Raw genomic sequence first — 12582 nt, 5'->3', positions numbered from 1 at the left:
TTCATCTGTATGTGTAAGCTTTCAGAAAACATGAACAAATATGGATGAAATGAACACAGAGGACAGACAGATGGCTCCATCCATGTCTGTATACATAGCTAATGTTGAACATGAATGAGCCCTTACCTATAGTGCTGTTTATCAGTCTAGATTGTTTTGGTGTGAGTTGTTGAGTGTTGAAGATATTTGCCGTAGAGATGTCTGCGTTCTCTCAAATATAATGATTATCTTGGGTAACCAGGTCATGATTTCTAGAGAGTGATATTGCTGTTAAGTTTTTCAAATGCATTTTTTTGGCGCTTTGAGTGCAACAAGTTGACTGCCATCTAGTTCCATTATATTCAAGTCATTTCTACAGCCGCTATTTTCAACACTCAGAAACTCACACCAAGCAATCTAGATTGATAAATACCACTACAGGTAAGAGGAAAAATATGTTTGTTTTTTTAACGTTGGGCGTGAACTGTCCCTTTAAATTTTGAACATTTCCAAGTATTATTAGCGTTTGGTGATTTGGTACATCAGGAAAAAGGCTGATTCCAATTGCTCTAGTGGACTGTAGTCATTTCACTTATATTGATACCTTGAATACTGTGTCAGCCAATTAAAAATAAGCTCTGCAAACCCCAGTTTCTGGCCAGATGCTTCATATGTTTCCAAAACAACTGATTAGTGAAACAGTTCAGTTCATTGACTAAACCTCGTCAGATCTGCAGTGCGTGATGAGTAATTCTACACAGTAAAGAGCTGTCAGTATGATCTTTTTGGAGCAGTCTTAAATTGTGTTTAGGGATAACAAGGGTTTAACGTCACAGTGACGCAAGCTCTGAAGCAGAGGAGAAAAGGTCCAGAGCAGAGAGAGATATGATCGTGAGGCACTGATAATTACAAAGGGCCTATGCAGAGCAGAGAAGCTCAGGGATAACTAATCAGAAAAGCAGAGAAGTAAAACTATAATAAAGAAATATGACAAAGTAAAATAAGACTAAACCCACTGGCCTAAATTGCCCATCTAAAACTACAAACTTCTGTTGTTGTTTAGAGTGTATTGTGAGTTTTTGTTGTTGTTTTGTGGGGTTTCGGTTTTATTGCATTTTCTTTTCTTTTTTCTATTTCTTTTTCTTTTTTTTTTGCTGTTTAATTTTACTTATCCAGAGCCAAAGCCTTAGTAGAAGAACAACGCCTTTTGCCCCTAGGGTCCAGGTAATGGGTCCTGTCTGAAGGGCACAATCTCTATTTGGTCTTTGCTCATTGACTGTTGACTGGCCTTTTTTCTGTTTCCATACTTTGGAAAATGCATTCGCGGGGAAATGGCAGCTTCAAGTTTCCCTCTCAGTGCAGTGCATTGTGTCATTTTCTTCAATTTGATTTCTTGATATCACTGCTATGATGAGAGTTATTATTACTCATTTTAACCCATTCACCTCATTATTCCTAGGTAGTGCATGCTCAACTAATCTGAACACATTTAAAGAGACACTCTTCCATTGCCTAATTTGACACCAGTAATTGACCGTACTTTGTGTCATGCATTTTAAATCTTTGGCAATGCAGGAGGGTGTCTCCCTGAACTTCCTCAGGACAAAGGACTTGGGTTATTTTCTGCTTCAGTGTGACATGAACCCAGGCCTGGATAATTCTAACCCCCCACACACCTCCAGGAAAACTCCTCCATGTGCGAGATGAAGTAATGTTTATTAGCAGCTTATGGTTGATGGGTCTGCAGTTTCATGTTGCAGTGAAAAGATACCAAGTTCACCATCCTGTGTTGGAACCAAATTGCATTTTCCCTTCCAGATCAGAGTTTAAGCAAATTGTACCTCCCAAATAGCAAACTCCAAACGTGGCAAAGTTTTGAAGGCTTTCCTTCGCTCTGAGGGTCTCCTTTAATCTTTTACCTTTAATATCACTCTGTCTTTTCTGTGCCTTCTGTTTTATGACATCTAGTAGAAACACTTTGTGTGTATCTGTATTCTTTTTTCAGTTAGCTTGAAGGTTAACACTCGTGCTTGGAATTTTGGATATTTATCTGTGGTGTTGTGCTTAAAAGTACCCTCAACAAGCTCTTTATGGATCTGATGTGAGAATATTATTGTTATATCATGCATGGGTTTTCAAATTTAGAGGGGTCTAACATGGACATTTAGTTTGAGTGGCGGTAATTTAAAAAGTAGGGGTTTTTTTTCGTGTGTGTGTGTGTGTTCATGTGTATACTCTTGGAAAAGCTTGTATGTTTCAGTTAGTTGACTGTAAAGCCACTTAAGTTTGTGTATTTCAGTAGTTCACTATCAAACCACGTGTACTGATATAAAAATCACAACATCAAGGTGAATATTTTCAGAACTATTTGACCAATTCACAGACAGTAAAGTATATTCTTATTTGGCAATATCTGGTATTTTGGTGGGCTTCAAGTTGAAAGATGATTTGGTACAATTTGTTTTGCCATAAGCCCTCTGCAGTCTGTTTTTGCCTACATGAAATCTATTGACTTGTCTTGAATGCTCTTTCTTGCGTTGCTGCATGTGTAGCTGGTATTTTCAAATGGTGCAGACCCTTTCCATGATCATATTTTTAAAGAAGTATGGACAAGAGCTTAGAAGTTTTTATTTCTCATTTCATCTACTTTCTGTAAGGCCTCAGTTGGAGTGTTTCCTTCTTCTAAGTGTCTTCTGTTGCAGTCCATACTTCCCTTTTAGTGTGAACTGTCCTCTATTCCTCTTGCAACAGCATGATTGATTTCTCCATATCAATGCCCATTGAATATCTGAAAGAACACTACGAGAGTTATCACTGGTAGACAGTATCATTTCAACAGAGCACACTGTTAATTTGAGAGCATGTTGTCTTTAGCATTTCACTTCAGTTCACTTCAGTTAAAATGACATTCAGGCCAAATGCATTCAATTTCACTCAGTCAAAAGAGAATTTTTTAATGACATACATTGTTTAACACTTCATGAAAAAAAAAGAAATACACAGATGTGTAATAAGCATAGCACCATGCACAAAGGAACATATTTTTTATTAAAGGAGGGTCTCTTTAACTACAGAGACTAAAATGTCACTCAGATTTTAATATCTCATTTTGACATTTGTAGCATTATTATATCATATTAACATTGATACAGTAAGCCCATATTTTGAAGGAGCACTTAAGCTCTGATAAATTGCACCGCCAAGCATGAGAGCTGACACCACCTTAGCAGGAAGACTTCCTCCTTTTCCCTGAAGGGTGAATACAGGAGAAGACTCTATGCTGTAGTTAAATATGATAGGTCTCAATTAAAGAAGACACAAGTGCACCTGTAATAAATTTATTTATAATTTGATGAAGTTGTCTTCTCCTGCATTAGTCCCTCTTGTGTGTTTTACTCCTGTTGGCCCTAAGCAGTCTCTCAGCAGGATTGTTTTGCTCTGCCCCTGCAGGTCAAACTGTGGTATGACAAAGTGGGCCATCAGCTAATTGTCACCATCCTGGGCGCCAAAGACCTGCCACCCAGGGAAGACGGCCGGCCCAGGAACCCTTATGTCAAAATCTACTTCCTCCCCGATAGAAGGTAAGAGAAGGAACAGTTATTATTACCATTTTACCCACCCACTCACATAAAGGTCCAGTGTGTTGGATTTAGGAGCATCTAAAATAATAAATAATAATTACAATGGCTCTAAACAGACAAATCAATCACTGGCACTAGATAGGGTCATTTGTGTTTTTGTGTTTGCAAGTCAGCCACTGTAGTTGTCCCACACGCTTGACATACGGAAGAAGTTTCAGTTCTGCAACCTCACTGCTAGATGCCACTAAATCCTCCACACTAGGCCTTTAATGTCACCTCAGTTCAACTGAACATTAGTGGGTCAAACAAAGTTATTATACATTTTAGAATATGGATTGTGTATTAGTGTGGATTTTTTGGAACAGTGATGTGATGTCACAATATCATGTGTCATTATTTTTGGCCATTAGCATCAGGAAGGCTTTCCAGATATATGTGGATGCATCTAATTACTTTGTTGGTCATTCACTGCAGTTTTGCATCATGTTAAGCAGTTCTTTGTCATGCACTGATAAAGACTGCAAGAAGCGGAACATTTTCTGGGGGATAGTACAATCATCTCGCCATCTCATTCTCATCATCAGCATGTCGACGTGATGTGCTCTGTGCTGTGTCGTGTTATTGATCTGTTGTATTCGTGGCTCTCCCCTATCATGGTTGTAAATAAAAACAGTTTGAATTATTGTTCCTCCAGCGACAAAAGCAAGAGGAGAACAAAAACAGTAAAGAAATCCTTAGAGCCCAAATGGAACCAGACCTTTATGTATTCGCCGGTGCACCGGCGGGAGTTTCGGGAGCGCATGCTGGAGATCACATTGTGGGACCAAGCCAGGGTGAGGGAGGAGGAGAGCGAATTCCTGGGAGAGGTAAGAAAACTAAACCCCACCCATCAGGGACACTCACTGACAGTATCTCAGCTAATCCTCTTGAATGGGGTCAAGCTCTTAATAAAGCTCTTGGCCCTTACAAGGTTTTTGGTGGCGCAGTCCTTGTCCAACATGGACAACGAGCTTTGATGTTTTTATTTACTGTGTTAAACCTATACGATAAATAAACACACCTTGGCAACAGTGAAGGGATTGATTCTAACTGTGGGTGCTCTATGAGTACTGTCGCAGTGTGTGTTGCTGTATTTCCATCATTGAGAAAAACTATGTTAGTTTTTAACCACTAGAATGAAGACATGTTTTGACCATTTTTTTTCCTCTGGTAGATCCTCATAGAGCTGGAGACAGCTCTTCTGGATGATGAGCCCCACTGGTACAAGCTACAAACCCACGATGTGTCCTCCATCCCGCTCCCACGTGCCTCCCCGAACACGCAGCGCAGGCAGCTCCATGGAGAGAGTCCAACACGACGGCTCCAGAGTATGTAAACCATCACTGACACATGTCACACACCTCTTACTGATATCTTCATATCAATCCATATGCTAACCATCAAGCTAGACTTTAATAACTTTACAACTTTACAAAAACAAAGACAGGACATTATGTCGTGTGACTATATTTCGAAACTTACTCAACAGTCTTTTTAACACTTGTGTACACCAAGTCCAGATGATGTGGCTACAAATTAATGTAAGAATGAAGAATAATTGAAGTCATTTTTCATTTTGTTTGCACTGCCCATGTGAACATAGGGAGGATCATTCTGTACTTTTCATTCTGATCCTGCAGTCTTAGTTTACCAGCATAAACCCAGTGCAAGAAATAGGGCACAACATGTGAAATCCTTTAAAGACAAAAATATATTCCAATGTTCAGGTGATGCTACTGTGGCACTGAGTAGGTCAATTTATGTTGATTTCCCACAGTAAAAGTGTGCCTAAAGGTATACAATGCAGGATTGTCAGTTACTGTTTGTAAACACGCTCACCAGAGAAAATGAAAGTAAAAGCCAACCCCAGATTCATTCTCATTTGGCCTTTCGCCTTACTATATTTGCATTTTTCTGCACTGTGTTTCTTGGACTTTTGCTGTTTATGGTCTGGCACCTGGTCACTACCTTTTTATAAAGCCCTGACCTCATCTGAGCTCTGTGGGGTACACAGCCATAAACGTTTCAAACACAGAATATAAGAAGAAAATACAGGCAGAGGAGAGAGTCTCTGCAGATAGATACACCGCCACGTGCTTCTTGTGGGTCATAAGCGATGGTTGAGAAGGATTACTTCTATATAAGTCAATGCTGACATGGACTTTGTTGCCAGAACTGGCATGCAAGGAACAATGCGGTTACAAGACAGCCAGTGAGTAGTGTTCAGGTAAATAGAGTCAGGATAAAACCAAGATGACTTCAGTGATTCCAAATTCTTTCAGTATTTCAGTAATTATTTCAAGTGAGTGATCAAGCTCTGTTCCTTCATATAGTAGATCTAGGCTTGATCAATTTTCTCATTCCTAATAATAAGTATAATTTGCAATTGTTCTTGTTTACAAATAAGGGTCCAAATACAATATGATTCTGGTCCCACTGGTTTTATCAAAGCTTTAATATCCGTTGTAGTTTATGCAGATTTTGTTTTTGTCATGCATGTCACATCAACCTTACTGCTTCTGCTTTTACAGACAAAGGCTCATATTCATACAACTCAGGTAAAGGCCCCCTGCACTCGCAGGCAGTGCTACTCTATGGAGCATCTGAGTGTTCTCTGTCCATGCATCCTTATGCCCTGATTCTCCGCCCTTTTCCCATGAAGGGTGCATGTCTCTGCTACCTTACATGATATTCAGTGAGCGGGATCTGGTGTAAATTTTACACTGCTTGTTTAAAATCCACACAGGGTATCAGACACGTGCACACTCCAGGGAAACAGAGATTTAGGACACAGTGGTCTCTCCCTCTCTGTGTATTCACCTGTGAACTATCTCACAATCCTATCCTGCAACCCAAAACTGTATCCTGCAAAGCGTGATGTTCTAAAAACCCAGGCCAGTCCTGGCAGACACAATATACTTTGATTCTGACCACTTGTTTTTCCTCTGTGATGCATATTTTCTTTTATTATTTTGCCCGCTACCACTATTTCCCCTTTTAAGAATGCACAAAATATTTGTCAAACTTTGCAGCCCATTCTACTTTGCTTGTGTTTGTGTGACTATTTTTGTGAGTATGTTCTTGAAATTGTCATGGGATACATTAGATGACTCTGTTGCTGGTGTGGCACTTACTTACTATTCTTAATCTTTCAGAACAGTGGTGATATATTTTGTTAGAGAAAGGGGAAAAAAAACGCTTTGATTATCTTTATGCATAAAACATAATTTTCTAGCATCGTATTTCCTCTAACCAAACCCCAAAATAGCTCATTTTATGGCCCCTCTCTCAACATTGTTACATTCTTTGACCAGATACTGGTTAACATGCTTTAGAGGACTGTACTGTAGTCTGTGCTATGCAGGACTGCTTCACTGTGCTGCTTCTACAAGACACTTAAGGCTTGCTCGCTTCCCCCACCAGGATGATTTTCTGGGCGTTTGTGTAAGTGTGAGGTGAAAGAGCTGACAGCTGTAAAAAGTCTCCAGCCAACTGAGATGAGAGGTTGGGAGCGGCACTGCCAGAGTGCAGCACTTGTCATTTCTGATAAAGCACACTTGTCCAGCTGATTTAAGTTGACTGAACGGTGAAGGCGGTGGGGGGGGCTTCAGGGAGGGGGTCATTCTTTAAAGAGAGGGGGCAGGGAGGGGTGATAAGGCTACTGGGGGAGATGAAGAAAGAGTTGTGACACCATATCACTTTCCCCACCCCCACCCTCACGTGTAAATTAAATGATTGAATGTATCATTCAGAAGTGCCACAGTTAAGATGAAGAGAGATATGTTGTTTTTTGTTGAAGTGGAGCAGTGAAATGCAGCATTATTCGTTACAGCTGGCGCATATTTTCACATATATTATACAAAACACTCTCTTGCTGGACTGTTTGCTGTATTTGTGGAGTGCTGTGATGTGAGTACATAGGGTGTATGTCTTATTGGATACCATTAGATCCTTCAGTTTAACCAATAAAGATTACAGTCAGACCAAAGAAGCTAATACAAAAAAATGGGTGAATAAATGAACTAGGGAATGAAATGACTTCTTCCCCCCTGTAGCCCCTTCTTTTTCTTTCTCTCCTTATTCAGTTCTGCACCCCCTTGTTTCTTCTGTGTTTTCCAACATTTCTCTGTGTCTCTTTATTTTGAAGGATCCCAGAGGATAAGTGACAGTGAGATCTCAGACTATGATTGTGAAGATGGTGTTGGGGTAATAACAGGTAATATATTATTGTCATATTAACACTTATGAGTGCATGAAATCACTCCACTCCAGCCAGTCTGGAGGTGAAGTGACAAATTGTTTTTAATGCTTAATGAGATGTTTCACCAGGCGATATTGTATTTTTTAAAGTTTATCTTAACCTTCCCAACTACATGTCACCATCCATCAAATGCTTCCTAGGCTTGAACAGCGTATAACACTGTTATATATCATATTAGCAGGATAAAACGCTGCAGCCCATCAGCAGCAGCAGCACAGCGAGGGAGCACTGAGATTTTGTCTGCCTCTGCACTGCTAGTTGCTGTTCTGCTGTACTCACAGAGGCTCCAGCAGCACGCCCACGCTGCACATCAGAAAAGGAGAAGCTCTGCTCTGCTGTTACCAGCCAGAGAGACAGAGAAAAAGGCAGAGAGAAAGACTGAAAAGTACTTGAAATGTGCCCACATGAAAGATCAACCTCGAAGGAAATTATTCTGAAATAGTTGGCAAAGCCACAAAAACAAATATACAGGCTTGCTTTTGTTTTCTAAAGCAAACGATAATGTTGGCAAGTGGTTTTCTTTTAATATCCTCTTTCAATTAAAATCATCCCTCTTTTTTTCTGTCACCTAAAGACCAAAGAAATTCTCCTGACCTTGTTTGCAGGAAAGCTGTTGGTAAATTGCAGGATGGAGACAGCTGCCTGCACTGTTGATTTAGCGTGTGGTAATGTTTCATATCCCCATTTGCAGATACTGGCCAGAGAGAAGAGGAGAGGGAGAGAATGTGAGACATAGAGAAGAAATGCTTTGGACAGAGAAGAGAATAGATTCAGTTACTGTAGCAAACGCCTGACAGACAGACAGAGCATCAGCCTGGGCTTGCTGATGATACTGTAGCTGAGGGAAATCCCCCTCCAGCCTCTTTAACATTCTCATCAGCCCCTCACTGCCTCACCATGCCAGTCACCTTCACTTCATTCACAGTAAAGGGAAATACCCCTTTGCTCAGCTTTGGTTGCACCCTCCTCTTAACACAGGCTCCAGCACATCTCAGTTTAGCCTGCAGTCTTTGCATTAAACTGCTGACACTCTTACTTTCAAATGGGGAAGAAAAACATGTTTTCTTTGCATTTTATCTTATGGTACATTAACTGCCAGGTCTCTAATTGTCTAGTACATACAGCACAGCAGGCATTTTTAATAGCAAACTGCACACCAGTAATTAATGAGCAGGTTATGCATACTGAATCCTGTTTTACCAAATATAATTTCTGTTATTGGACTCTGTTGATGCAATAGAAATTTAGAAGTGAAAAGTCAAATTTTTAACATTTGTACAGTACATTTATCTTGCTTTGACCCTCAGTCATGTTCCCCACTTTCACTCTGATGCAGCCCACTCCTCTTGTTAAATCCTATTAATTGTCAGTAAAGGTTTTCCTCTTTGTATGTGCTTAACAGGCAGACTGTACTCATGCGTGAAGCAGCATGTCAAGACGAAGAATAGATTTAATTTGGCTTTGCATGGAAGTTGATTGCTCTGCTGCAGGAGACTCTGTGTTGGAGCTGCTGTTTAGAAATGGCAGATGTGTTCTTTGTTAAATCTAATCTGCATCATAATGAAGCAAATATATTGTTCATTTATTCTTTTTTATAGTTTTTGTTTATTAGAATCTGTATGAAAATGGTAGAAGTACAGTATGTGGCAATGTAATATTCAGTATTTCAGAATCTGACTTGCATCCACTTGCAATCAAGAAGGATCATTTAGTTTAAAATATTGTTGTAACCATTATGCACAGCTGCCTCCGATCTTATCATATTTATATGTCAGACTTCCTCAAGTGAAGGTCAACATTTCTTTATGATTGCCTCCAATTTTTCCTACCTTTCCTACTTTTCCAACTTTTGATTCAGGGTTTTCTTTAACTCATTTTAATGTGCTATACACTCTATTGAATATCAATCAACTTTAATAGTGCTAGGCATTGACCTTAACCACGGCTGCTAGCCATGTCTGATTAACGGTTAATGAACTCTTTCAAGTTCAGTGGACTAATCAGTCTTGCAGAGAAATTCATTATAATGTTTCTGATTTTCTAAAAGGCTATTTTCATGTTTAATGCACAATGTTAACACAGCAGATGAATTCCACCTTTATTGAAACTTAGTCCTCATCTTTTGGAATATAGAGACTCAGCATAATGAAAAGCTATGCCTGTGTAGATTAGCATTTAGCACAAGTTTTGTAAAGTTTGGTCTGTTTCTTCCATGTTATTACAGGGTGGGTTTAAAATGGATCTGCAGCATTAACTATCATCATTTTTATTATCAAGTGCTGCAGAGTAGCTATGTCACTCACAGAGAATTTGCACGGTGTTGAAGTTAAATTAGCATAGAAATTTAGTGTTACGATTGTATTTGTCTGCTGCAGTATTTTTGGTTTCAGAACATTAATACAGAACCATATTGAAAAACCAAGACCCTCTCCCTCTTCATTGGGTCCCTCCATCCTTCCCTTTCTGTCTTGTCTTCACAGACTACCGGCCAAATGGCAGAGACTTCCAGAGCTCCACATTGTCTGTCCCTGAGCAGGTGATGTCGTCCAACCACTGCTCTCGGTCGGCCGATATTAACCGGGCACGGTCGCGCTCTCCCAGTGTTCCCCCACCCTCCAGGTAACTATTGCTCAGTCCTCTCCTGGGCTTCATGTCTGGGTGGACACTATGTTTTGTTTTCGATATGGATGTATTTAACACCCTGTCGATATCTTGTTGAAAGAGGATGCCTTAATTTCGTTGCTAAGGGATCTTCAGGGTTAAGGGATTGTACTGACTTCCAAGTGCCACATCGCCCTTATGTAGGATGCAGTATTTCACGCAGTTACTCTGAACACCTCACATAAAAATGAGGCCCCCTGGCCAGTAGGGGGCAGTGTATGTGGTGTTTAAACTACATGAGGGGTGATCCAGTCCACTTCTGTCACACAGCAGAAGTCTGGACCCAGCCTTTGACCTTAGGCCTTCTCAGTACAGCTCCTCCACTAGAGTGGACCACCACAGTGTGTCCGAAGATAACTACTCACCTGACAGGTACACACACACACTCCAGCTTACACTTGTGTGCAGTGGATGCATGTATATATGCGGGCATGCATGAACAGATGCTGACAAGCACAAGTGGGGGCTGTTGAGTAGTCATGCAGGAAGGTGTTTATGCACGCATACACTTATGCACGATGCCGTCTGCCTTGAACTCTCTGGAAGATGATGTTGTGTGTGAGTACTTTTAATCTTTCTTCTATTCCTGCTGTTAAAGAGCAACTTTCTCTATTCCTTGGAAATATTTAATCATATTTTTGAGCTGATACAGTGGTGTAGATTTCTTTTACCTTAATACTTGCTTCCTCTATATTCCTCTCATCATATATACAAACATTATTATTCCAAAGCTCCAAAAGACAAATGATATAGTGAAAACAAACAAACACAGCAAATAGCCAATAAATAGTATGATCCGTAAAGATAAAAATGAAGTTGTCATTAGACTGATTCATCAGAAAAGTTGTATCACAGTTAAATTCCAACATAACCACCAGACTCTGGTAAGACTGCACTGCGTAAGAGGAGTAATTAACAGTTAGGTTTTTCCATCTCAGAATCAGGAGGCTGAAATTATGCAGGGAACATTTGGAGCCAGCGCTGCAAATGCTGCAAACAGTATACATTATTTGCATGTATCTCACTATCTTTATGGAAAAGGTGGTCAAGGGGAAGTGGTCAGTTATCCTCCATCAGCACTTATTTTCTGTGAGGGTTGGAAAATGTTGCTCCAAGAGTCCAATCATAGCCTTGGCACTGCCAGGCCGCAGCTACTTTCCCAAGTCCAATTAACTTTATTTGATATTTCTGAGGCTTGGCCTAAATCAGTGTCAGACGCAGAAAATGCACTTATCTAAATTGTCTGGGACAGTGCTCACTTGAGTGTATTTCAGCTGCTTTAATTAACAGCGTCCGGTTATTTATTGAAAACAGTTGAAAATGACACAGGAAATGAGTCATGGAGAACTTGGAATTGTATCAGAACTCTGACGATATTAAAAAAAAATCTCATCTGGAATATGCATAGCTTTTTGTGATGCTGCTATTTTGTTAAAACTTGTATCTTTTTGTTCTCTGTATTTTCCTACTTTTTATATGTGTCTGTAAAAGTAGAAATCTTCTGTAATGTGCATGGTCTTATGTTTTTTAATCATTCAGTTGAAGAGACACCAAGTGGGTTTAGGTGTTTGGACTGTGCTGTTCTGTTCTTTCCTGCGTGAATGCTGCTGGTGTGTTCGGTGTACCACTTTCATCTGTCTGTGTGGTGAAGCTGAGGAAGACATCTCCTCACCATCCGATTTCTCAGCCTCTCTTATCTTCCTCGCCTGTTTTTCCTCTTTGAAACTGTTACATCAACCTTTCCTATGAGCTTTCTCGGTCTCTTTACATCCTATTTCTTTGAGGAATCTCTCGTTCTCTCTCCCTTGGTTTCCTCACCCCTCCATCTGTCTGCCTATGATTCTGTCTATCTCCAATTCTTTCTTTCTCTCTCTCTCCCTCCTTTCCTCCTCCTCCTCCTCCTCCTCCGCTTCTTCCTCAGCGCCATCTCAGATCCATCTCTGTCTTCTCTCCTCCCTCCATGTGGTTGCAGCCATTTTCTCACCCTACCTCGAACCAGACATACTCAGCCTCTTGATGATCCTCAAAAGGACCCCAGGTAGACTTTTACCTGAGCATGCA

The 12582-nt window shown here is 40.3% G+C and overlaps 1 protein-coding gene across 1 annotated transcript in view; it reads left to right on the top strand.

Annotated features, from left to right (window-relative positions):
• The window catches only part of rims2a (regulating synaptic membrane exocytosis 2a), a 163725-nt gene that overhangs the window by 100408 nt on the left and 50735 nt on the right, over positions 1 to 12582 (top strand). The window contains exons 15-23 of the mRNA XM_050046488.1: positions 1156 to 1203; positions 3430 to 3560; positions 4255 to 4426; positions 4774 to 4927; positions 6131 to 6157; positions 7747 to 7815; positions 10341 to 10479; positions 10792 to 10893; positions 12494 to 12559. Coding sequence (XP_049902445.1) covers positions 1156 to 1203; positions 3430 to 3560; positions 4255 to 4426; positions 4774 to 4927; positions 6131 to 6157; positions 7747 to 7815; positions 10341 to 10479; positions 10792 to 10893; positions 12494 to 12559 — 908 coding nt within the window. The remainder of the gene's footprint in view (positions 1 to 1155; positions 1204 to 3429; positions 3561 to 4254; positions 4427 to 4773; positions 4928 to 6130; positions 6158 to 7746; positions 7816 to 10340; positions 10480 to 10791; positions 10894 to 12493; positions 12560 to 12582) is intronic.

The sequence above is a fragment of the Epinephelus moara genome, chromosome 6 (genome assembly GCF_006386435.1).
Source record: "Epinephelus moara isolate mb chromosome 6, YSFRI_EMoa_1.0, whole genome shotgun sequence".
NCBI lineage: Eukaryota > Metazoa > Chordata > Actinopteri > Perciformes > Serranidae > Epinephelus > Epinephelus moara.
Note: the sequence above shows the minus strand (reverse complement) of the source record. Positions and strands in the feature narration are given on the sequence as shown.